Source organism: Lepidochelys kempii, unplaced genomic scaffold, assembly GCF_965140265.1.
Source record: "Lepidochelys kempii isolate rLepKem1 unplaced genomic scaffold, rLepKem1.hap2 scaffold_61, whole genome shotgun sequence".
Classification (NCBI taxonomy): Eukaryota; Metazoa; Chordata; order Testudines; family Cheloniidae; genus Lepidochelys; species Lepidochelys kempii.
Genome location: NW_027333641.1, coordinates 193,440 through 219,701, shown reverse-complemented (window position 1 = coordinate 219,701; position 26,262 = coordinate 193,440). Strand labels below are relative to the sequence as shown.

Genomic DNA, 26,262 nt, shown 5'->3' with positions numbered 1-26,262 from the left:
ACCCACAGGCCACCCACTCCGGCCCCGATATCATGCTTCCGGCTCAGACCCACAGGCCGTTTCTGCTCGGACCTCACGCTTCCGGCTCAGACCCACGGGCCATTCCAGCCCCGATCTCACGCTTGCGGCTCAGACCCATGGACTGTTCCAGCCCCAATTTACACCCCCCAGATCAGAGCAATGGGCCAGTCTGGCCCCAATTTACTCTCCCCACCTCAGATCAATGAGACCATCTAACCCCTGTTTACACCCCTCTGGTCAGACCAATAAGCCCATCCAACCCTGACCTATGCCCCCTTCATCAGACCAATGGGCCCATCCAGATTCAATACCCCCCAATCAGCACAATGGGCCCATCCAGCCCTGATTTTCCCCTCCTCGATCAGCCCAATGGGCCCATCCAGCCCTAATTCCCTCCCACCGATCTAACCAATGGGTCCATCCAGCCCAATTTATACCCCCCAGGCAGACCAATGGGCTCATACAGCCCCAATTCCCCCCCCCCAATCAGACCAATGGGCCCATCCATCTCTGATACCCCTCCAAGCAGAGCAATGAACCCATCCAGCCCCAATTCCTGCCCCTGATCACACCAATGGGCTCATCCAGCCCCAATTTCCCCCCACTCCCAATCAGCCCACTGGGCCCACCTGGCTCTGTTCCACCCCCCTGGCCAGACCAATGGGCCCATCCAACCCTGACCCAACCCTGACCCTCCCCTCAATCAGACCAGTGGGCCCATCCAATCCTGATTCCACACCACCACCCGGATCAGACCAATGGGCCCATCCAGCCCCGATTCCCCCCCACCATTAGACCAATGGGCCTATCCAGCCCAGTGCCCTCCCCTTCCCGTCCACAGGCCCCTTGGACTCATCATGTGTGAGGCTCCCATCGCCCCATCCTGGGGCTCCCCCGCCCCCGGTGGTACCTGTATGACGGGGGAGTCGTAGCTCTGTGACTCCCAGATAAAGGCCACATAGTTCTGCAGCTGGAAGCGTGGCAAGTTGTCGTTCACATCCTGCAGGTTGAGGTTCACTGCCATGAAGCCAAAGGAGGCGGCAGTCTCTGCTTGAACCACAAGGCGCAGCCGAGGGCTTGACTCGAAGTCCAGGCTGCTGGAGTCCTGCACTGAGATGGCACCTAGGAGAGGACGGGGTAAGCCAGTGCATGGAGTCCCAGGGTCACCAAGCTGACTAAGATGGTGCGCAGGCCCATGCATGAGCACATACACCCTTACATATACATCTCCACGCACCCACATATCTATCCAGCTATCTGTGGCACATCTGTGACCCTAGAACTGCAGTGCTGGTCACTTCACAATTGTTACTGCATTTCTCCTCACACTCCTGTGCAGCAGGGCAGAGCTGCTAACCCCCTATACAGTCGCACAGGGAGTTTGGGGGAAGCCTAGGAATTACTGCCATCTTCAGCCTAGATGTCAAGATCAAAGACATCACAACCCAACCAACGTCCTGCACAGACTGTCACCTCATTAAGGTAGTGGTCACTGCTTTGCCAGGAAACAAAACAGACCTATGATCCTGATTCAGCTGCAAAGACTCAGGGACTCTACTAAATTTCAAAGACAACTAAAGGACAGCAGCACTCCACCCACAGGATGAGGACCTGGTGAATTGTTACCATTCCACACTAGCCTCAACCAGCAACATATTGACCCCAAAGAGCCTCTTCCTCTCCACACCGCTTTCCTTGGTTTGCTGACACCTTGAGCCAGATGAAGAGAGTGGGGCAGAAATTTAATTGCCAAAGCAGAAAACAAAGACTGATGCAGACAGGATGAAACAACATGTCTCCAAGCCTATGGCAAGAGACCCTTCCTATGAGCTCCATTAAAGCTGACAAATCCCACCCCGAGGAGCTATTCAGGGTGGTAAACTGCTTCAGCAATTCTGGGTGGCTACAACCTGCATCTGAACCCAGCACCAAGTGCTGCAAAGGACTATATTCTACTGCGCTGAAAGATCATGCATAGTCAAGAAGGCTTCTCAGACAGCCTGGATCCACCCTGCCTGCACTCACCATCCAACAGCCTGCCTGAAATCCTGGAGTCCAGTATATTTACTCCTCAAGAAGTTCTGGACACTCCAAAGGAGTCTTGACTCAAGACTTGTGCACCAGACCCCTGCCATTTATGGCTGGTGAAAGAGAGTAATGAGCAACTGATGCCACTGATGACTGTAATGGCCAATGACTCATTCAGAGAATTTTTTCCTTCCTCCTCTGAACACGCAACAGTGTGACCAACACTGACATTACCTGGATATGTTGGTTATAACCATCTATCACTTGGTGTCAAATCTCCCATTCCTTAGCAAGCTCACAGAGAAAAGTTAGCCAAAGGACAACTACAAGCTCATCTAACTCCTCCCCATAGAAGGAAAAGGCCTGGGTAGAGACTGTCGAATTGTGGAAGTCAACGAATGGCTACGCAGGTGGTGTCAGAGAGAAGGCTTTGGAGTCTTTGACCATGGGATGGTGTTTCAAGAAGGAAGAGTGCTAGGCAGAGATGGGCTCCACCTAACAAAGAGAGGGAAGAGAATCTTCGCAAGCAGGCTGGCTAACCTAGTGGGGAGGGCTTTAAACTAGGCTCACCCGGGGAAGGAGACCAAAGCCCTGAGGTAAGTGGGGACGTGGGATACCGGGAGGAAGCACGAGCAGGAAAATGCGAAAGGGGAGGGTTTCTGCCTCATACTAAGAAAGCAGGACAAACAGCAAGTTATCTCAAGTGCCTATACACAAATGCAAGAAGCCTGGGAAACAAGCAGGGAGAACTGGAAGTCCTGGCACAGTCAAGGAATTATGATGTGATTGGAATAACAGAGACTTGGTGGGATAATTCACATGACTGGAGTACTGTCATGGATGGATATAAGCTGTTCAGGAAGGACAGGAAGGGCAGAAAAGGTGGGGGAGTTGCATTGTATGTAAGGGAGCAGTATGACTGCTCAGAGCTCAAGAATGAAACTGCAGAAAAACCGGAGAGTCTCTGGATTAAGTTTAGAAGTGTGATCAACAAGGGTGATGTCATGGTGGGAGTCTGCTATAGACCACTGGACCAGGAAGATGAGGTGGACGAGGCTTTCTTCCGGCAACTCACGGAAGTTACTAGATCGCAAGCCCTGGTTCTCATGGGGGACTTCAAACACCCTGATATCTGCTGGGAGAGCAATACAGCGATGCACAGAAAATCCAGGAAGTTTTTGGAAAGTGTAGAGGACAATTTCCTGGTGCAAGTGCTGGAGGAACCAACGAGGGGCAGAGCTCTTCTTGACCTGCTGCTCACAAACCGGGAAACAATTAGTAGGGGAAGCAAACGTGGATGGGAACCTGGGAGGCAGTGACCATGAGATCATCAAGTTCAGGGTCCTGACACAGGGAAGAAAGGAGAGCAGCAGAATGCGGACCCTGGACTTCAGAAAAGCAGACTTTGACTCCCTCAGTGAGCTGATGGGCAGGATCCCCTGGGAGAATAACATGAGGGGGAAAGGAGTCCAGGAGAGCTGGCTGTATTTTAAAGAATCCTTATTGAGGTTACAGGGACAAACCATCCCGATGTGTAAAAAGAATAGTAAATATGGCAGGCGACCAGCTTGGCTTAACAGTGAAATCCTTGCTATTCTTAAACACAGAAAAGAAGCTTACAAGAAGTGGAAGATTGGACAAATGACCAGGGAAGAGTATAAAAATATTACTCGGGGATGCAGGAGTGAAATCAGGAAGGCCAAATCACACCTGGAGTTGCAGCTAGCAAGAGATGTTAAGACTAACAAGAAGAGTTTCTTCAGGTATGTTAGCAACAAGAAGAAAGCCAAGGAAAGTGTGGGCCCCTTACTGAATGAGGGAGGCAACCTAGTGACAGAGGATGTGGAAAAAGCTAATGTACTCAATGCTTTTTTTGCCTCTGCCTTCACGAACAAGGTCAGCTCCCAGACTGCTGCACTGGGCAGCACAGCATGGGGAGGAGGTGACCAGCCCTCTGTGAAGAAGTGGTTTGGGACTATTTAGAAAACCTGGATGAGCACAAGACCATTGGGCTGGATGCGCTGCATCCGAGAGTGCTAAAGGAGTTGGTGGATGTGATTGCAGAGCCATTTGCCATTATCTTTGAAAACTCATGGCGATTGTGGGAGGTCCCGGACGACTGGAAAAAGGCTAATGTAGTGCCCATTTTTAAAAAAGGGAAGAAGGAGGATCCTGGGAACTACAGGCCAGTCAGCCTCACCTCAGTCCCCGGAAAAATCATGGACCAGGTCCTCAAGGAATCAATTCTGAAGCACTTACAGGAGAGGAAAGTGATCAGGAACAGTCAGCATGGATTCACCAAGGGCAAGTCATGCCTGACTAATCTAATTGCCTTCTATGATGAGATTACTGGCTCTGTGGATGAGGGGAAAGCAGTGGATGTGTTGTTCCTTGACTTTAGCAAAGCTTTTGACATGGTGTCCCACAGTATTCTTGTCAGCAAGTTAAAGACGTATGGGCTGGATGAATGGACGATAAGGTGGATAGAAAGTTGGCTAGATTGTCAGGCTCAACGGGTAGTGATCAATGGCTCCATGTCTAGTTGGCAGCCGGTATCAAGTGGAGTGCCCCAAGGGTCGGTCCTGGGGCCGGTTTTGTTCAGTATCTTCATTAATGATCTGGAGGATGGTGTGGATTGCACCCTGAGCAAGTTTGCAGAGGACACTAAACTGGGAGGAGAGGTAGATACGCTGGTGGGGAGGGATAGGATACAGAGGGACCTACACAAATTAGAGGATTGGGCCAAAAGAAATCTGAGGTTCAACAAGGACAAGTGCACAATCCTGCACTTAGGACAGAAGAATCCCATGCACCGCAACAGACTAGGGACCAAATGGCTAGGCAGCAGTTCTGCAGAAAAGGACCTAGGGGTTACAGTGGACGAGAAGCTGGATATGAGTCACCAGTGTGCCCTTGTTGCCAAGAAGGCTAATGGCATTTTGGGATGTATAAGTAGGGGCATTGCCAACAAATTGAGGGACGTGATCGTTCCCCTCTCTTCGACATTGGTGAGGCCTCATAGAATCATAGAATCACAGAATATCAGGTTTGGAAGGGACCTCAGGAGATCATCTAGTCCAACCCCCTGCTCAAAGCAGGACCAATTCCCAGTTAAATCATCCCAGCCAGGGCTTTGTCAAGCCTGACCTTAAAAATATCTAAGGAAGGAGATTCCACCACCTCCCTAGGTAACGCATTCCAGTGCTTCACCACCCTCCTAGTGAAAAAGTTTTTCCTCATATCCAACCTAAACCTCTCCCACTGCAACTTGAGACCATTACTCCTTGTTCTGTCATCAGCTACCACTGAGAACAGTTTAGATCCATCCTCTTTGGAACCCCCTTTCAGGTAGTTGAAAGCAGCTATCAAATCCCCCCTCATTCTTCTCTTCCGCAGACTAAACAATCCCAGTTTGGATTGGGGTGCAGTCCTGGAGGTAGTGCGGTTCTTCAGTGTCCAGTGATGGTCTCACTGATCTCGTATAGGGGTAATATCACCTCCTTGCTACTTCTGGATACTACCCTGCTTATCCAGACCCCCAGGGTGGTGTCTGCCCTCTCAGCTAGAGCACCTGTCTGGGAGCTCATGTTCGGCTGGATTCCATCAGGACTTTTCACTGGCTTGTCTAAATAAACACTAAATCAGGAACACAATCCCCGATAATGTCACGGCTAACCTGGTGGCTGAACTTTGTGACTTTGTCCTCACCCATAACTATTTCACATTTGGGGACAATGTATACCTTCAAATCAGCGGCACTGCTATGCGTACCTGTATGGCCCCACAGTATGCCAACATTTTTATGGCTGACTTAGAACAACGCTTCCTCAGCTCCTGTCCCCTAACGCCCCTACTCTACTTGTGCTACATTGATGACATCTTCATCATCTGGACCCATGGAAAAGAAGCCCTTGAGGAATTCCACCAGGATTTCAACAATTTCCATCCCACCATCAACCTCAGCCTGGACCAGTCCACACAAGAGATCCACTTCCTGGACACTACAGTGCTAATAAGTGATTGTCACATAAACACCACCCTGTACCAGAAAGCTACTGACCGCTATTCCTACCTACATGCCTCCAGCTTTCATCCAGACCACACCACAAGATCCATTGTCTACAGCCAAGCTCTACGATACAACCGCATTTGCTCCAACCCATCAGACAAAGACAAACGCCTACTAGATCTCTATCAAGCATTCTTACAACTACAACACCCACCTGGTGAAGTGAAGAAACAGATTGACAGAGCCAGAAAAGTACCCAGAAGTCACCTACTACAGGACAGGCCCAACGAAGAAAGTAACAGAATGCCACTAACCGTCACCTTCAGCCCCCAACTAGAACCTCTCCAACGCATCATCAAGGATCTACAACCTATCCTGAAGGACGACCCATCACTCTCACAGATCTTGGGAGACAAGCCAGTTCTTGCTTACAGACAGGCCCCCAGCCTGAAGCAAATACTCACCAGCAACTACACACTACACAACAAAAACACAACAAAGCCCGTTGCCAACTGTGTCCACATATCTATTCAGGGGACACCATCATAGGGCCTAATCACATCAGCCACACTATCAAAGGCTCATTCATCTCCACATCTACCAATGTGATATATGCCATCATGTGCCAGCAATGCCCCTCTGCCCTATACATTGGCAAAACCGGACAGTCTCTACATAAAAGAATAAATGGACAGAAATCAGACGTCAAGAATTATAACATTCAAAAACCAGTCGGAGAACACTTCAATCTCTCTGGTCACTCAGTTACAGACCTAAAAGTTGCAATATTACAACAAAAAAACTTCAAAAACAGACTCTAACAAGAGACTGCTGAATTGGAATTAATTTGTAAACTGACACTATTAAATTCGGCTTGAATAAAAACTGGGAGCGGATGGGTCATTACACAAAGTAAAACTATTTCCCCATGTTTATTTTCCCCCCCTGCTGTTCCTCACATGTTCTTGTCAACTGCTGGAAATGGCCCACCTTGATTATCATTACAAAAGGTTTTTTTCTCTCCTGCTGGTAATAGCTCACCTTACCTGATCACTCTCATTACAGTGTGTATGGTAACACCCATTGTTTCATGTTCTCTGTGTACATAAAATCTCCCTACTGTATTTTCCACAGCATGCATCCGATGAAGTGAGCTGTAGCTCACAAAAGCTTATGCTCAAATAAATTTGTTAGTCTCTAAGATGCCACAAGTACTCCTTTTCTGAATCTACCCCGCACTAGCCTGCTCCACACTACCCATTCCCTAATGCACTTTGTTCTACTCCCGTTTTACAGCAGGGTTAATCAAAGAGCACAAGAGAACGTTTAGTGCGCAGCAGCAGAGTCCACATGGACACTTAGTGCGCAGCAGGCTAGTGCAGGATAGGTGTACACTCCAGCTTGCCACGATTCACATCAGATATGCTCACCATCACTGCTTTGCATCCTTTATGCCTAGAAGGATGACCGAGTATTGGCTGCATTAAATAACATGTTGTGCAAATAAGCTCACCTTACTAGTGATCCAAGTCGCTCTGTAGCACTGACCTGTCCCCACCATTATTTACCACTCCACCAATTTTTGTGTTGCCTGCCTATTCTCTCAGCAGTTACTTTGTATTTTCTTCCAGAAATGGAGGAATGATGAAGATATTGAATAGCACTGGGCTGTGAACAGATACTTGCAGAACCCCACTACAAACATCTCTCTGGATGAGGAGTCCCTGCTTACCATTACTTTTAAGATTTCTCCGCTAGCCTGTTTGAATCTATTTCATATGGGCTACGTTGGGATTGTGTCTGATAAAGAATTAGCACGAATGCTGTGTGGGATGAAGTCAGCTGCTGCACAGAAGGCCTTGTCTCCTGGCCTAGGGGTTTCCAGCTGGAGTGGGCCAGGCAGATGTGCAGGCAAGCAGGCAGGCCTACACAAAGACAGGGCCTTGGGGAGCCCTGCAGATCACTCCATTTACGCTTCTCCATAAGGGTGCAGTACCACTCCTGTGTTCCCTCCTTCTCCCCGTACCTGAGCTGGGCTGGATGCGGAAAGCATTCTTTTCATTGCCACTCACGATGCTGTAGGTGATGTGTCCCGAGGAGCCCCCTGCGTGCATGGCCTGGATGCTCACCACCACGGTGCCTTGGAGGAGAGTGAATACAGCATAAGTGTCACAGTGACACCCCCAGAAAGAGGGGAAGTGATGAAGAGAGTCGGGAGAGAACGTAGGTGTGTGCGTGTATGAACAAAACCACATGGCTCCTGGGGGACGCTGGCAAATCCTTGAGACAACCCCGGGGACTGCCACTGTCATCTGGAGAGAGATTGAGTGGGTTAGAGTGTATGTGTGGGGGTGCCTGGGAGCCAGGACGACTGGGTTCTATCCCTGCCTCTGGGGGCAGGGGAGCAGAGGATAGTGGGTAAGGTGAGAGGCAGAAGCCTGGGTTACGTCCTTGGCTCACTGTGATCAGTCTGTATGTCTGAGCCACCCCTGGAGCCCCAATGACCCCCCCGCCATGCTCCCAACTGATGCCCTCAGCACTGCCTCCTTGGAACCCACTTTAACCCTACTAACCCTGTGACACTACGCCCCATATTCTTCATAGAGATACTGTTATGATATGAATATGGGATAACTAAGATGTGTTTCATGCAAGATGGGTCATGTGAGATATCATTAGAAAGGTTATGATTTACTGAATGTGATTATCCTATTTGTATGCATGTATCATGTCTGTATCTGAAGTTAGGAATATTGACTATGAATCAATTGCAAAAGTGTTTGCACCTTGGGAACACCCACCAGACAAAATGCAATCAGTCTGGCGGGTTAGTCTATAAACCATTAGGGAGAACAGGTCTTTGAAGATGCTAATCTCCCACCTTCCTGGGATGCTGCTTTGACACTGCAGGATCATGTGATCATGTCACCTGGTACTGGACATCATCTTGGACTGCTGGTATTTTTCCACTAGTAGGGGGTGGGGATCAAACTGGGAAACAAAGGATTCCGGCCACACGTATATCCTATTTAAGGCTGGGGAGTGAGTTAATCAGGGTCTATTCTTCACTGAATCCCCACCCAAGATGATTGCTAAAACACCTGAAACTGAACTGGGGAAGAACGGACCCAGGCTAGAAGGTGTCTGGCCTGTGAAAGGAATATCTGGAATTCTAAGCTGCAAGCAAAAGAAGTTTGTTTGCAAGAACCTCTGCAACCTGCTTAAAACAACATTTAGAGTGAGAAATTACTACTTGTAGCCAGTTTCTTCAGTGTATTAAGCTTAGTTTGTGTGTTTGCTTTATTTGCTCAGTAATCTACTTTGATCTGTTTGCTATCCCTTACTCTGAAACTTGCTATCCCTTATAATCACTTAAAATCTATCCTTTCTAGTTAATAAACTTGTTTTGTTTTCTAAAACCCAGTCTGTACAATTCATAACTGGGGGAGGGAGGGGAGCTGTGCATATCTTCCTCCACATTGAGGGAGGGAGCGAATTTCCAGGAGCAGCGCAAGACAATACAATTTTGGGTTTACACTCCAGAGGGGGTGTGCACTTGACTGCTGGGCAATCCCCGAGCTGAGTCTTCCCATGCAGAGCTGATCGCAGTGTCTGTGTCTTTTTGCAGCTGGGTGTGGTCCTACCTGTGTGTGTGCTAGAGAAGGCTTGAGGGCCTGGCACCAGTGGCGCAGCTAGGGGGGGAGCGGGGCAGCGGCCGCTCTGCCACTGAGCACAAAGCGGCGCCTTGTCAATGTCGTGGGGCCTTTTAAATTTTCTCCCGTTGAGGGAACAGGGGGAGCGATCCAAAAAAAAGGCGCCACCCACTGCAGCACTTTTACTCACTTGGCGGCGCTCTGGGTCTTTGGCAGCACCTTGGGGGCGGGACCTTCAGTGCCGCCGAAGACACCCGGAGTGAGTGAGGGTCCGCCCCTGGAGCGGGTGACGCCTTTTTTTTGGATCGCTCCCCCTGTTCCCTCCACCCAGCTACGCGGCTGCCTGGCACTGCAGGACAGGGTGAGGGAATCCAGGCTGGTGGAACAGGCACGTTCAGTGGGACCCCAGCACATCAAGTGGCACCCCAAAGTGGGGGTAACCCGTCACAAACCCCCCTCTGACCCTACTGTTGCCCCAGTTATGTCCCTAGAGCTCCACTGAGCTGCCTGGGACATCTGTGCTCCAACAACCCAAATCTGCCCCTAGCATCCTATTACCCTCCCTGCACAGATTGGAATGGAGGCCTAGAGACTGTGCTGCAGAATGTCGCTGTGGCCTGGTTCATGGGACTTGCCTAAGATCACATGGGAATCCTATAACCAAGCAGGGAACTGAAACCAGGTCTCCCAAGTCCAAGGCTAGTGTGCTAACCTATGTCCCTGTCCCCAGTCCCCCACTGTTCCCAGTTATCCTGGTGTCCTGTGTCCCTTCCCCAAGTACCCCAGTGCCCCATGCCCTGTCCCCAGAATCTCACTCTTTCCAGCTACCCCAGAGCCCTGTGACCCTGCACCCAGTCCTCCTTGTTCCCAGTTACCCCATGTCCCCCTCCCAGAAGCCTGTGCCCCACTTCTAGAACTCTGCTGTTTCCTCTTGCCCCATGTGCCCCTAGCACCCTGCAGTTCCTCAATACTGATGCCTGTTAGTGTGCCAGACCACCCTCCCCAGGGGTCTCACTCTTCCTTCAGGGTTAGCCATGCGGCCTCACAACCTCCTTAGACTGGACCTCTGGGGCTGCAGCACTCCTACTTCACACCGTAAGCTCTGTTCAGCAAGTCTCACTGAGACAGACTCCTGGTAGAGACTTGTCCACTCTGCAGAGATTAATGCACCTCACCAAGCGCTTGCACTCACACCCAAACAGCATTGTCACAGCAATTGGATTTATTAGTCAGTGGTACACAGCACAGGAAGCCCTTAGATAAGCCCAGAGAAATGAAGGTTAAAGCACATACTATCCTGGTCAGCCCAGCGCCCAGCCAAGCTGTAGTGAACCCCTTTGTTCAAGTTGTGTGTGTCTCTCCATCTGACCTCCTTCGTCAGACTCCAGGTGAGAGACGCTTAAGTTCAGTTGACACCTGAGGCTCACAGGAAAAGGTTTTGGGTGTAAAAGACTCAGGGTACGACATATATGGTTGCCACCGCCCTGCTGGGAGAATCTCTCCACTAATGGGATAAGGTCAGTGGTGAGCTGGAGCCGGTTTGCTCCGGTTCAGTAGAACCACTTGTTCGTACTGGTTCGCTAGAACCACTTGTTAAATTTAGAAGACCTTTTAGAGCCGGCTGTCCCGTGAGGGACAACCGACTCTAAAAAGGGCTTCTAAATTTAACAACCAGCCAAAAGCGGCGCCTTAGGTGCCAACTCCGTGGGTATTCCGGGGCTGGAGCACCCACGGGGAAAATTTGGTGGGTGCAGAGCACCCACTGGCAGCTCCCCGCCCTGCGCCCAGCCCCAGCTCACCTCTGCTCCGCCTCCACCTCCTCCCCTGAACGCGCCACCCCGCTCTGCTTCTCTGCCCCGCCCCCCCCCGGCTTCCTGCAAATCAGCAGTTCGCACGGGAAGCCTGGGAGGGCTCAGAAGCAGGCGGCGGCTTTGCGCTCAGGCCGAGGGTGGCGGAGGTGAGCTGGGGTGGGGAGTGGTTCCCCTGTGCGCCCCCCCCACCCCGGGGTTACCTGCTGCGGTGTGGGCGGCCCTCCCCGCGCCCCCCCACCCCAGCTCACCTCTGCTCCGCCTCCATTTCCCTATGCCTGAGCGCGAAGCCGCCGCTTGCTTCTCAACTCCCCCCCTCACCGGCTTCCAGTGCAAACAGCTGATTGGCAGGAAGCGGGGGTTGGGGCGGAGAAGCAGAGCGGGGCGGCACGTTCAGGGGAGGAGGTGGAGTGGAGGTGTGGTGAGCTGGGGCTGGGTGTGGGGCAGGGAGCTGCTGGTGGGTGCTCTGCACCCACCAAATATTCCCCATGGGTGCTCCAGCTCCGGAGCACCCATGGAGTCGGCACTTAAAGCGCCACTTTTGATGTGATCAGTGGCGGGAGCGGCCGCTCCCTCTGCTCCCCCCCAGCTATGCTCCCCCGCCCCTAGGAGCCAGAGGGACCTGCCAGATGCTTCCTTGGAGCTGCCCCAGGTAAGCACCGCCGGGACTCCCCACCTTGCAGGCTGGTTGGCAGATGAATTTGTCGACAGAAGGCCCGGGTATGAAAAGAAATCCAAAGGGATTGGCCCAGATCTGGGACCTGGTGGTTACACAGGGGTGCTCCAGAAGTGGGACATGAGCAAATCCAAACCAGGGTGACAGCTGATGTGGTAGCCCTCTCCATGTGAGCTCAGGCCCTGAAATGTAATGTTTGTTGGAAAACAGGGCATAGGTGGGCAAAACTGCCAAGGGTTAATGAAACAGTAGCCAAACGAAGGGTTAACTTGGGGCAAGCCCAGCTGGAAGGAAGGCCAGATCCTCAGGTTGCCAGGGCTGACAGTGTACCTGTGGCTCGGGGGGAGGAGGCCTCCAGGTCAGCCCATCTACAGGGTGTGATGTTCAGGCCTCTGCTGTCAACCCACACGACCCAGTGAATCCAACTCACAGGGTGTGTACCGGGCAGCCATCACCATATCATCCCCAGAGAGGTGGATGGGAGGAGGGCCCAGGGGTACCAGGACACAGGTGCTGAGGTGACTCTGGCATGGCCCGATGTGGCAGAGAGGTGGATGGGAGGAGGGCCCAGGGGTACCAGGACACAGGTGCTGAGGTGACTCTGGCATGGCCCAATGTGGTGGCCCTGGATCAGTTTGTGCCCATTGACTAGCTGGCGATGAGGAGGGGTGTTCAGATACAGTGAGGTGCTGTAGTGAAGATATCCCTGAAATAGGGGTGCCAAGGAAGGGCACAAAGAGGCTGGGGCTCAGGATCATCTACCAGTGAAGGTGCTGATGGCAAATGATCTGGATGATGGCCGGATGGTGCAGAGAGCATCCTGGTTCTTTCCAGAGCCAAAGAGCACTACCCTGACCCAGGGTCCTGGACTACCAAGCATGGGGCTAATCAGCCTCCACTTTGGGGGAATATGCTACCTGGGATGGGGCTGAGCCTGAGACTTTGTCCTGAGGTGGGGAACTAAACTGGGGGGAGAGGTAGATACGCTTGAGGGTAGGGATAGGATACAGAGGGACCTACACAAATTAGAGGATTGGGCCAAAAGAAATCTGATGAGGTTCAACAAGGACAAGTGCAGAGTCCTGCACTTAGGACGGAAGAATCCCATACAGCCCTACAGACTAGGGACCAAATGGCTAAGCAGCAGTTCTGCCAAAAAGGATCTAGGGGTTATAGTGGACGAGAAGCTGGATATGAGTCAACAGTGTGCCATTGTTGCCAAGAAGGCCAATGGCATTTTGGGATGTATAAGTAGGGGCACTGCCAGCAGATCGAGGGATGTGATCGTTCCCCTCTCTTCGACATTGGTGAGGCCTCATCTGGAGTACTGTGTCCAGTTTTGGGCCCCACACTACAAGAGGGATGTGGAAAAATTGGAAAACGTCCAGCGGAGGGCAACAAAAATGATTAGGGGACTGGAATACATGACTTATGAGGAGAGGCTGAGGGAACTGGGATTGTTTAGTCTGCGGAAGAGAAGAATGAAGGGGGATTTGATAGCTGCTTTCATTTACCTGAAAGGGGGTTCCAAAGAGGATGGCTCTAGACTGTTCTCAGTGGTACCAGATGACAGAACAAGGAGTAATGGTCTCAAGTTGCAGTGGGGGAGATTTAGGTTGATTATTAGGAAAAACTTTTTCACTAGGATAGTGGTGAAGCACTGGAACGGGTTACCTAGGGAGGTGGTGGAATCTCCTTCCTTAGAGGTTTTTAAGGTCAGGCTTGAAAAAGACCTGGCTGGGATGATTTAGTTGGGGATTGGTCCTGCTTTGAGCAGGGGGTTGGACTAGATGACCTCCTGAGGTCCCTTCCAACCCTGATAGTCTATGATTCTATTAACATAGAACCATGGGATTAGAAGGGACTACAAGGGTCATCTAGGGTCATCACTGTCTAGGAGGTTAGACTAGAAACCGAGGCACAGCTGTGACTCCAAAGGTTGCTGTGACTCCAGCCCCTAACAGCAAAGAGGGACAGGTCACACTCACTACCCAGGAGTTGAATTTCAGACTGAACTGCAGAAGGATTCCCTCCTTGGAGAAGCTGAGGGCCACAGCTGACCACAGCACTGTAAAATCCCTTAAGGAGTACGGCAGGGACACATTCCGGTGGGAGAAAAGATTCCTGTACCAGGAATCAGTTCCCACTGGGAAAATTGAACCTTGCGGGGATCAGGAGGCAGCTGTTGATTCCCCAGAGGTACCACTGCAAACTATTGTACCTGGCCCACGATATCCTCTCAGGACATCAGGGGACATAGCACACCCAGCAAAGGCTACTGGCCTGGAGTCTTTGACACAGTCAAATAGTACTGCAGGTCCTGTGACCCCTGCCAGAGGATGGGGTTAAGTATAAAGCAGTGCTGAGATCATTGCCCATCATAAGGGAACCTTTTCAGAAGGTGGCGATAGTGGGGACCCTTAGCAAGGCAACCCGGGCAGAGAAGAAATACATTCTGATTGTGGTTGATTGCGCTACCCGCCACCCAGGGGCAGTGGCTCTGTCCTCCATTGAGGCAGACACGCTGCTGACTATCTTCAGCAGAGTGGGGTTCACCCGGGAGGTCTTTACAGACCAGGGGTCCAATGTCATGTCAGCTTGTGGGAGAAACTGGGGGTCCAGCACACCTGGGCCTCTTCTCATCACCCTCAGTCCAACAGGCTGGTGGCGATGTTTAATAGGATCCTGAAGATAGTGTTGAGGACTTTTATGGACCAGCATCAGCAGGACTCAGATAAGTGTTTGCTGTTTGCTTATAGGGAAGTGCCCCAGAAATCTACAGGGATCTCCCTTTTTGAATTGCTGTGTGGGAGGAGAGTGAGGGGACCACTGGACATGATAAGGGATGAGTGGGAGTAGAAGGCCTCCCTCGAAGGGCAACTGGTGGAGGACTATGTGCTGTCCTTTTGGGAAAGGCTCACTGACCACTCCGCTCTGACGTGCTGCATGAAATGAAAGGGTTTAATGCCAAACTTCTAAGCTGGAGTTTGACCCTCCAAGATTATGATATTGAAGTGATTCATGTTAATCGGAGTGAAAATGGTATAGCTGATACCTTGCCATGAAACCGGGAACCTGAACTTCCACAGTGCAGGCAGAAGGCAAAGCGCAGGGCAGGCTCGAATGGGGAAGGGACGTGCAGTGGCAATTTTTGGTAATATTTTTATGAATTCTATGTGTGCCTCAGTTTATCCTGTATGCTGCATTGTTACCCAGTGGGGTGGAAAAGGAATGCTTCCAGGGCAGGCTAACAGACATAGGTGTGGGCGTCAGCTGATGGTCTGGGCCTTGACCCCCATACCAGTGGAAGAGTTAAGACAATGGAAAACCCAGTCACCAAGACATGGACAACTAGAAAACAATGACCCAGAGGGAGATGGATTTCCCCACCTCCCAACAGGGAAGCTGAGTAACATTCCTGGACTCAAGAACAAAGGACAGGAAGGTGTGAGCTGGCGGGGAGAAGAATTGGCTTCTGGAAGGAGTTGCGGCTCTCACCTGGAGTCTAAACGTGAAGTCAGATGGAAAGACACACAAAACTTGAACAATGGGACTCACTCCAGCATGGCTGGGCTCTGGGATGACCAGGATGGCCTGTGCTTTCCCCTTCAGTTCTATGGGCTAACGTCAGGGCTTCTGGTGCTGTGCGCCACTGACTAATGAACCTGACTGTTTTGACAACGCTGTGTGTGTGTCATGGCAATGCTGGGTGAGGTGCACTGATCCCTGCAGAGTGCACATACTCTATCCGGAGTCTGTCTCACTTGGACTCACTGCACAGAGCTCACAGTGTGAAGAGGAGTGCTGAAGTCTCAGAGCTCCAGTGTGAAGCAGTGGTGAGGCCATGTGGCACATCCTGCAGGAAGAGTGAGACCCCTTGGCGGTCTGGCACATTCCTCCTAGAGATGGTTCCAAAGCTAGGGGTGTAGCACTGATCCTGGGAATCCATGGCACCCCATGCAATACCCCTAGCGCTCCACTTTCCTGTTTCCCCCAGTCTCCCTGTCCGAGCACCCTGCTGTACCCAGTTACTTCCACTGCCCCACTCCAGATTTTGCTGCTCCCCAGTGTCCCTGGTGCCCCACTGTTCCCCAGTTCCCTTGGCACCCAGTTCCCATCCCCAGCTCCCAGCCGTTCCCTGTTATCCCTGGCACGCAGTTCCCATCCCCAGCTCCCGGCCGTTCCCTGCTACCCTTGGCACCCAGCTCCCATCCCCGGCTCCCGGTTGTTCTCTGTTACCCCTGGCGCCCAGTTCCCATACCCAGAGCCCGGCCCTTCCCTGTTACCCCTGGCACCCAGTTCCCTTCCCGGCTCCCGGCCGTTCCCTGATACCCCTGGCACCCAGCTCCCATCCCTGGCTCCCGGTCGTTCTCTGTTACCCCTGCAACCCAGTTCCCATCCCCAGCTCCCAGCTGTTCCCTGTTACCCTGGCACACAGCTCCCATCCCCAGAGCCCAGCCCTTCCCTGTTACCCCTGGCACCCAGTTCCCTCCCCGGCTCCCGGCTGTTCCCTGCTACCCTTGGCACCCAGCTCCCATCCCCGGCTCCCGGCCGTTCCCTGTTATCCCTGGCACCCAGTTCCCATCCCCAGCTCCCAGCCGTTCCCTGTTATCCCTGGCACCCAGTGCCTATCCCTAGATCCTGGCCGTTTCCTGCCCAGCCCCGCACTGTTCACCCTGTGCCCTGTCTGGCTGGTGGCACTACCTGTGGCGGCATTCTCAGGTATGGCTACGTCTCTGGTGCTGCGGGGGAAGCGCACGCCCTGGTAGCTCTCTTCCTGCAGGTAGATCACCACCACGCCGGTGGAGGAGAGGGCTGGTTGGCCCAAGTCGGTGGCCAGGATGAAAAGGGTGCGCTGGCGCTGGCTGAGAGAGCCTAGGGGCTGCAGCAACTGGATGGCGCCAGTGTAGGAATTGATGGCGAAGCTGGGGTTGTGTGTGGCAAACCGGTACAGAATGGAGGCGTTGGCACCTGCGTCTTTGTCCTCAGCCCGCATAGTGGCCACCACCTGCTTAGGTGGCGTGTGGCGGGAGAGATTGACGGAGAGTGGGCTGTACAGGAAGGCAGGTGCATGGTCGTTGATGTCCCGCACGACGACTGTGACACGCACGACCGCGCTCTTGGGCTCCCAGGGTGCCGAGTCCACGGCTTTGGCCAGGAAGCTGTAAATCGGGCGGCGCTCACGATCCAAGGCCTGGGCACTGGTGATGAGCCCGCTCTGTGGTTCCACCTGGAACATGCCCAGCGACTCATTGCCCAGGTAGTAGGAGACCTGCCCATTGGTGCCCTCATCTGGGTCCAGTGCCACCAGCTGCAGGACCAGTGCCCCGACAGCCAGGTCCTCAGGCACCTCCACAGTGTAGGCTGCCTGCGCAAAGTGCGGTGCATTGTCATTGAGGTCCAGCACCCGCACATTCAGAGACATGGTGGCACTGCGCTGGGGTGTGCCGTGGTCTCGTGCCACCACAGTCAGACGGTAAGAGGCCACCAGCTCTCGGTCCAGGCTGCGCGAGGTGGAGAACACACCAGAAGCAGGGTCCAGGCTGAAATCCTGGGCAGGGTCTCCATCTGGGAGAGAAGAGATGGGAATGAGAGAACCTCCCTGATATGGCCTGGGAGCTGGGGTGGGGGGGGGTAATGGGAGCAAGGAACCCTCCCGATATGGCTCAGAGGGGGAGTGGGAGCAAGTGACATTTCCTGATACTGCCCAGTGGGAGGGGGATGGGAATGATGGACCTTCCCTGATATGGCCCCTGTAGTTCTGCAGACAGACCCCTGCAGGCAGGGAGCCATGGTGCAAACAGGATGGGGTCTCTCTCCTCTGAATTGCACAGAAAATGGCCCACAACTGGCACCACCTCAGTGGCAAACACTACCCCAGTGCAGAGTAGAAGTGGCAAACCCAAACAGCATGTACAGTGTAGCCCCATCCCAGCATGCCCCACAACCACTCTTCCTGCCATCGAACAGCACTCAACTAGCCCCCAAGAGCCCCAAGAACGAGGCACCAGAACCAGCCATAGCTTGAGGGCTTTGACCTGGCCCAGATGACTGGTGCTGCAGAGACCTCACCACAGAGCTGTGTGCAAACCTCAGCCCGACCCCCCCGATACAGATTCAGCAGGAACAGATAGGAGAGGACCGGGGAGGCCCCAGGAGGAGCAACTGCAGCCAGTGTTCACAACCCTGGAGGCACACTCTACTGAGGTCCTCGGAGGGGCAGCAGTCAAGAGCCATGCCTTGCCTGGCACAGAACCAAGCCAGTGTGGATTGTACCCCATGCCGCAGGGGCTGCAGCACACATGGCAGATGGGGGATTGCTGCTCATGCCAATGGTCTCAGCGAAGGACCCCCATGTGGGAGCTGGGGTCAGAAGGGGGAGCACCAGCACAGCGTGAGCCATGTGCCCGGTGGCCCTCACCCATCACATGGTATTCCAGACGCCCATTCTCGCCCGCATCCAAGTCTGTGGCCCGCAGAGTGTAGAGCGCCACGCGGCTCTGGTTCTCGGGCACCTCCAAGGAGCAGGACTCGCTCTCGAAGCGCGGGGCATGGTCGTTTTCATCTCCCACCAAGATCCGCACTGTCACTTTGGCCAGGTTGGGGGGCAGGCCACCATCCTGGGCATAGACTGTGGGAAGAGAGGGAGGGGGTCCTGGAGACCCTAGGTGCCACCCATAGGACCACACCCACCGCCTGCAAGGAGCAGCTCCACCATGGCCCATCTCCCCCAGCCCGCACCCTGTGCCCAATCTGGGTCCCTCCACTCTCCTGTCCCCCTCCCTTCCTGCCTCACCCACCCAACACTCTTACATCAAAACCTGAACATTCCCCACTCCCTTTCTTTGCCCCACACAATACACCTCCTTCCTCCAGCAAACATGCTGATGTCCATGCCAGCTGGGAGCACAGCTGGACCCCCTCCCATCTCCTCCCCTTAGTCCCTGCTACCCTCACTGCCACTCTCCACTTCCCATACAGCACCTTCCCCACCCAAGCCCAACCCCCAGGTCTGGCCATACCTGTTAGCATGTGCTGCTCCCGCCTCTCCCGGTCCAGGGAGCGCATGGTGGTGACAAGCCCAGTCTGTGGGTGGATGGAGAAGGGACTCCCAGAGAGGCCCCCATATGACACATGCCCATTGGCCCCTGCAAAAGAGAAACCTCTGGTCTGAAGGGGTAAGTGCAGACAGCTCCTGCAATGGTCCCAGGACCAGGCCCTCTTTCCACTTGCCTGTCCCAGGCCTCTGCACCCACTGTGCCTCCTCCCACCCGCCCCAGGCCATGCTCCCTTCCCTTTCCCCACAAGGGAGCAGTGTGGGGGCTGGGTGGGGAAAGACCCCTAGAGGCAGGAGGGAAGGGGCAGAAGTGGAGATGTCAGGAAGGCTGAGGAAAGGAGACAGCTGTGGCCAGGCTAAGGGGACCTGGGCAGGCTGGGGGTCAGTTGGAGGAGAGGGTGGGGAGGGACTGCTGCTTGGTGACAGTCCCTCAGGGCCAGGCCACACTGTGGGGACGACGGCAATTGTGACATGGATCTGTGTGGGTCTAGTGTGACAGGGCTCCAATCTCCGATGCCCCTCAATGCTCAGGGACTGGCTCTCTCATCTCCCGCAGGTAAGGCGCCCAACCCTGGGGCTCCCTGGATACTGCCTTGGCAGATGAGGAGCAGGGGAAGGCCTGTGGTGATCACGTATTCTTCAGCCCCTGGGCCAATGCCTTTGGCGCAGCTTTGACCCAGCCAACCTCCCTCCCCGAGGGCCACCTGTTCCAGCCCCAAGGCTCTCACCCAGGTCGCAGTCTGTGGCCAGCAGCTGCAGCACGGGGCTGCCTGCTGGCAGATTCTCCATGACACTGGCCTCATACTCAGCCTTCTCGAAGGCAGGTGCCTCATCATTAACGTCCAGCACCAGCACTGTCAGCAACTGCGTGGACGAGCGGCGCGGGAAGCCGTGGTCCATGGCCACCACTGTCAGGTTGTGCTGGGATATCTCCTCCCGGTTCAGAGTCCGCACAATGGAGAGGGCACCTGGGGAGACACCAGGACAGACTGAGCCTGGGACAGAGGAGTCACAGGGAGCTGGGCTGAGCCAGGGTCACTGAGGTCAGGCTCCATGCTTGGTGCCCCGCAGCACTACAAACCCCACACCTTGGGCTGCGGAGCTGCGCCCAGCTCTCCCTGCACACGCTGGCACCTGCCTGCTTCTGTCCCTCATGCTGTGGCCAGGCACCTCCTCCCGCCTGGGCCCAGTGGGAATCTCTTACCCACTCCAGGCTGGGTCAGGAATCTACTGTCACCACTGCCCCCATCCTCCCACTGGGTCCCCATGCCTCCCCGATGCTCCTTATCCATTGTGTCTACCTGTCTTCCCATCCCCCACATCTGTCACCTCTTCCCCTTCGCCCCCTGTGTCCCCTCCCCCACATCCATCACCTCTTCCCCTTCGCCCCCTGTGTCTCCCGTGTCCCCTCCCCCACATCCATCACCTCTTCGCCTTCACCCCCTGTGTCTCCCGTGTCCCCTCCCCCACATCCATCACCCCTTTTCCTTCCCCCCTTGTATTTCCCATATCCCCTCCCACCCCCCACATCAGCCACCTCTTCCCCTTCACTTCTTGTGTCTCCCATGTCCCTTGCCCTCCTCTCCCCCACAGCCCCAGCATCTCCCTGCAGCCCCACAGGCCCCTTACCTGTGCTGGGGTTGAGGTGGAATCGGCCCTCGGCGTTGCCTGCCTGCAGGGTGTAGCTCACCCGTCCATTTTCGCCCAGGTCCCCATCCCACGCCACCACATGCAGCACCATGAAGCCAGTGGGCTGGTCCTCCATGACGCTAACGGTGGCTGGTGAGAGAAAGACGGGCGTGTTGTCGTTCTCGTCTGTCACAAAGACGCGGGCAGTGACGGCAGCGGAGCGGCGCTGGCTGACGTTGAGGGCCTGGTCTGTGGCCTCCACCACCAGCAGAAAGGAGGGGGCAGCCTCGCGGTCCAGCCCCTGCTGGAGGCTCAGCAGCCCAGAGTGGGCATCCAGCTGGAAGTGGGAGCCGGGGGGCTCCTGGTGCAGCAGCCTGTAGCACACCTGGCTGTTGGGGCCAGCACCGTCTCCATCTGGGGCCTGGAAGGTGAAGATGGAGGCACCGATCTGGGTGTTCTCGGGCACCACAATAGTGATGGGGTCCTCGGGGAAGGCAGGCGCCTGGTCATTACAGTCCTGCACATGGATCTGCACCAGCACCAGCCGGCTGGCAGGGTAGCCGCGCTGTGTGTCCTCGGCGCTGACGTGCAGCGTGTGCTGTGCCCCCAACTCATAGTCCAGCTCCCGTGCCGTGTAGATCTCCCCCGTCACACTGTCCACCACAAAGGTGCCGTCTCCACCTCCCCCCAGCAGGGTGTAAGTCAGATGCCCCTGTGCAGAGGCCTCAGGCGGCGCCACCGAGCCAATCACTGAGCCAGGTCTGACCCCTTCCACCGGGTGCAGTGTAAGCACAGTGGCATCTGGCTGTGGCAGCACCCGGGAGGATGGCAGTACCTGCAGATGAAGAGAGAGGGGAAGGGGGAGTGAAAGTCTGAAGTGGGACCTGTGGGGTTGGAAGAGGTGAGGTGAGAGGGGGAAGTATGGGGCAGCAGTGGGGATGTGAGGCAGGAGGGGGAGCTGTGGGGCAGTAGTGGGGGTGTAAGGCGGGAGGAGAGAGCTGTAGTGTAGCAGTGGGGAAGTGGGGTGGCAGGGGGGACCTGTGGGGCAGTAGTGGGGATGTGTTGCCTCACTCCTTTACTGGGTCCCAAAGCCATTGACACCTATAGCCAACTGAACAGAACTGACACTGGGAGCTACAAACAGTTCAAAAGAGCCTTATTGCTTAGGTTTGAGCTAACAATGAAGGCAGAAATAATCAATTATTTTTGTCCAGGTGAAAGATTTTGTGGTCTGTTCAAAAGCGTCTGGCAGGCTGGATTTGGCCAGCAATCTGCCTATTGCCTACCGTGGCCTAAGACCTATAGGAAAAGGTTTTGGCATGTGCAGTAGAACAAAAGGCTGGCACCCTGACAGGTGAGTACTCCCACAGGTGGAGTAACGGAGCTGGTGTCACTACCCTGGAATCTTTGTAAGACCTGATCAGGTTAGAACTTTATATGAAATATGTCCCTCTGATCCTAAAATGTGATTAGTATATTGAGCACCTAAGAAAATCCACATAATGTGGGCTGAGTGGTGGATCAGTCTGTGGGCAGTACGTCTAGATATGGAAGTTAGTTAAACAGAAATTAAAAGGTGCAGTGCCAAAAGTGAAATCCCTGCAAGCTGCATGGAGACTTTTTAAAGACATCATAAGAGAGATTCAACTTAAATGTATGCACCAAATTAAAAAATACAGTAAGAGAACCAAAAAAGTGCCATGGTGGCTAAACAACAAGGTAAAAGAAGCAGATACAGGCAAAAAGGAATCCTTTAAAAAGTGGAAGTTAAATCCTAGCGAGGAAAATAGAAAGGAGCATAAACTCCGGCAAATGAAGTGTAAAAATATAATTAGTTAGTTAGTTAGTACCTGTGACAGGATACCTGGAGTGCAGCGTGGGACTGTGGGACCTCTGTGCCCCCTTAACTCTCCAGCCTGGGCTGTCTCTCACAATGCTTTGCTAGTGACAAGCAGCAAACCCCTCCAGGCGCTGTGATCACTCAGCAACAGCAGGTGGAGCCCCTCAGCCAGCTAGATCGCATGAATGCTCCCAGAGCCGGTCATGAATCACTCAGAGAAAGGCACCAGCCAAATTCCCCCAGCTCCCAGCCTTATACCTCAGGAATATACTGTCTTGTACTGCTCAAGATGAGCAGTACAAATTTATTAATTGGTTCACCACTTCATCAATGGAAAGTGGATATACACTCGCCTTTGTAAAACCTGAGCAAATTTACCAAACACTTCAGGCAAACTCACTGGCAAAGATAAATAGTAAAACAAATGTATTGACTACAAATCATAGAATCATAGAATCATAGAATATCAGGGTTGGAAGGGACCCCAGAAGGTCATCTAGTCCAACCCCCTGCTCGAAGCAGGACCAATTCCCAGTTAAATCATCCCAGCCAGGGCTTTGTCAAGCCTGACCTTAAAAACCTCTAAGGAAGGAGATTCTACCACCTCCCTAGGTAACGCATTCCAGTGTTTCACCACCCTCTTAGTGAAAAAGTTTTTCCTAATATCCAACCTAGACCTCCCCCACTGCAACTTGAGACCATTACTCCTCGTTCTGTCATCTGCTACCATTGAGAACAGTTTAGAGCCATCCTCTTTGGAACCCCCTTTCAGGTAGTTGAAAGCAGCTATCAAATCCCCCCTCATTCTTCTCTTCTGCAGGCTAAACAATCCCAGCTCCCTCAGCCTCTCCTCATAACTCATGTGTTCCAGACCCCTAATCATTTTTGTTGCCCTTCGCTGGACTCTCTCCAATTTATCCACATCCTTCTTATAGTGTGGGGCCCAAAACTGGACACAGTACTCCAGATGAGGCCTCACCAATGTCGAATAGAGGGGAACGATCACGTCCCTCGATCTGCTGGCAATGCCCCTACTTATACATCCCAAAATGCCATTGGCCTTCTTGGCAACAAGGGCACACTGCTGACTCATATCCAGCTTCTCGTCCACTGTCACCCCTAGGTCCTTTTCTGCAGAACTGCTGCCTAGCCATTCGGTCCCTAGTCTGTAGCTGTGCATTGGGTTCTTCCGTCCTAAGTGCAGGACCCTGCACTTATCCTTATTGAACCTCATCAGATTTCTTTTGGCCCAATCCTCCAATTTGTCTAGGTCCCTCTGTATCCTATCCCTCCCCTCCAGCGTATCTACCACTCCTCCCAGTTTAGTATCATCCGCAAATTTGCTGAGAGTGCAATCCACACCATCCTCCAGATCATTTATGAAGATATTGAACAAAACCGGCCCCAGGACCGACCCTTGGGGCACTCCACTTGATACCGGCTGCCAACTAGACATGGAGCCATTGATCACTACCCGTTGAGCCCGACAATCTAGCCAGCTTTCTACCCACCTTATAGTGCATTCATCCAGCCCATACTTCCTTAACTTGCTGACAAGAATACTGTGGGAGACCGTGTCAAAAGCTTTGCTAAAGTCAAGAAACAATACATCCACTGCTTTCCCTTCATCCACAGAACCAGTAATCTCATCAAAATGATAGATTTTAAGTGGTTATAAGTGATAGACAAAATGTCAGAGTTAGTTACCAAAAGAAAATAAATTAAAAGCATGCAGTCTAAACTCTCAACCCTATTAGACTGGGCAACATCTAGATTAAGCAGTTTTTCTCACCCTACTGGATATTGCAGTCCTTAATATACAGGTTTGTCCCTTAAATCTGGGCCAGTCTCCTCTGTTGGAATCTTCAATCTTTTGAGTGTCTTTGTTGCTTGCAGCATAGGTGGGGGCAGGAGAAAGGTGAAGTATTGGCCCCCTGTGTTCTGGTTTACACCTTTAGTCCATGTGCTTGGAGAACACAAGTCCAGGCATGTCTGGAGGGCATTGCTGAGTCCCCAGGCAAGGTTGAGCACTTCCCCTTGTATGGCCTTATACAGGTGAGTCACTGAATTGTAGCTCCCTTGATGGACAATGGCTGTTGATGGTGGTTTGACACCTACCTGGGCGTTGGTTACTTTTTGTTGGCATTGTCTCTGGAGAGCTAGCATTTGGTCACTTCCCAAACCCACAGCATATTTTAGTTACAACCATACAACACAATTCTCATAACTTCATATGCATTAATTATATACATATTTACACAGAACAAAAACAACAAGGAGTCCTTGTGGCACCTTAGAGACTAACAAATTTATTTGGGCATAAGCTTTCGTGGGCTAGAACCCACTTCATCAGATGCATGGAGTGGAAAGTACAGGAGCAGGTATATATACATAGTACATGAAAAGATGGGAGTTGCCTTAAAAAGTGGGGGGGGGCAGTCTAATGAGACAACTCAATTAACAGTTGAATACCAAGGGAGGAAAAATCACTTTTGTAGTGGTAATGAGGGTGGCCCCTTTCAAACAGTTGATAAGAAGGTGTGAGTAACAGTAGGGGGAAATTAGTAAGGGGAAATTAATTTTTGTAATGACCCATCCACTCCCAGTCTTTATTCAGGCCTAATTTGATGATGTCCAGTTTGCAAATTAATTCCAGGTCTGCAGTTTCACTTTGGAGTCTGTTTTTGAAGTTTTTTTGTTGAAGAATTGTGACTTTTAAGTCTGTTATTGAGTGACCAGGGAGACTGAAGTGTTCTCCTACTGGTTTTTGAATGTTATAATTCCTGATGTCAGATTTGTGTCCATTTATTCTTTTGCGTAGAGCCTGTCTGGTTTGGCCAATGTACATGGCATAGGGGCATTGCTGACACATGATGGCATATATCACATTGGTAGATATGCAGGTGAACGAGCTCCTGATGGCGTGGCTGATGTGATTAGGTCCTATGATGGTGTCCCTTGAATAGATATGCAAACAGAGTTGGCACTGGGGTTTGTTGCAGGGTTAGGTTCCTGGGTTAGTGTTTTTGTTGTGTGGTGTGTAGCTGCTGGTGAGTATTTGCTTCAGGTTGGGGGGCTGTCTGTAAGTGAGGACTGGCCTGTCTCCCAAGGTCTGTGAGAGTGATGGGTCGTCCTTCAGGATAGGTTGTAAATCCCTGATGATGCATTGGAGAGGTTTTAGTTGGGGGCTGAAGGTGATGGCTAGTGGCGTTCTGTTATTTTCTTTGTTGGGCCTGTCTTGTAGTAGGTGACTTCTGGGTACCTTTCTGGCTCTGTCAATCTGTTTCTTCACTTCACCAGGTGGATATTATAGTTTTAAGAATGCTTGATAGAGATTCTGTAGGTGTTTGTCTCTGTCTGAGGGAGTGTCTCTTTGAAAAACCACCAACTGTCTTTGGTTGTTTTTCCCCTTAGACTTGCTTCCCTAGGGGATTTAGTTGTTTAAAAAAAGCCTCATCTGCCCCTTCTTCCCGGTTAGGTGGTCTGTAGTGGACCCCAACCATGACACCATCCTTGTTTTTTTACCCCTTTTATCCTTACC

At 52.6% G+C, this 26,262-nt stretch overlaps 1 protein-coding gene across 2 annotated transcripts in view; it reads right to left on the bottom strand.

Annotated features, from left to right (window-relative positions):
• The window catches only part of DCHS1 (dachsous cadherin-related 1), a 120,795-nt gene that overhangs the window by 18,784 nt on the left and 75,749 nt on the right, over nt 1-26,262 (bottom strand). For both annotated transcript variants that reach the window (XM_073327118.1, XM_073327119.1), the window contains 7 exons: nt 20,882-21,716; nt 19,981-20,220; nt 19,218-19,343; nt 18,617-18,826; nt 16,900-17,763; nt 8,085-8,198; nt 932-1,143 (listed from right to left, as the gene is read on the bottom strand). In XM_073327118.1, the coding sequence (XP_073183219.1) occupies nt 932-1,143; nt 8,085-8,198; nt 16,900-17,763; nt 18,617-18,826; nt 19,218-19,343; nt 19,981-20,220; nt 20,882-21,716 (2,601 nt within the window). The remainder of the gene's footprint in view (nt 1-931; nt 1,144-8,084; nt 8,199-16,899; nt 17,764-18,616; nt 18,827-19,217; nt 19,344-19,980; nt 20,221-20,881; nt 21,717-26,262) is intronic.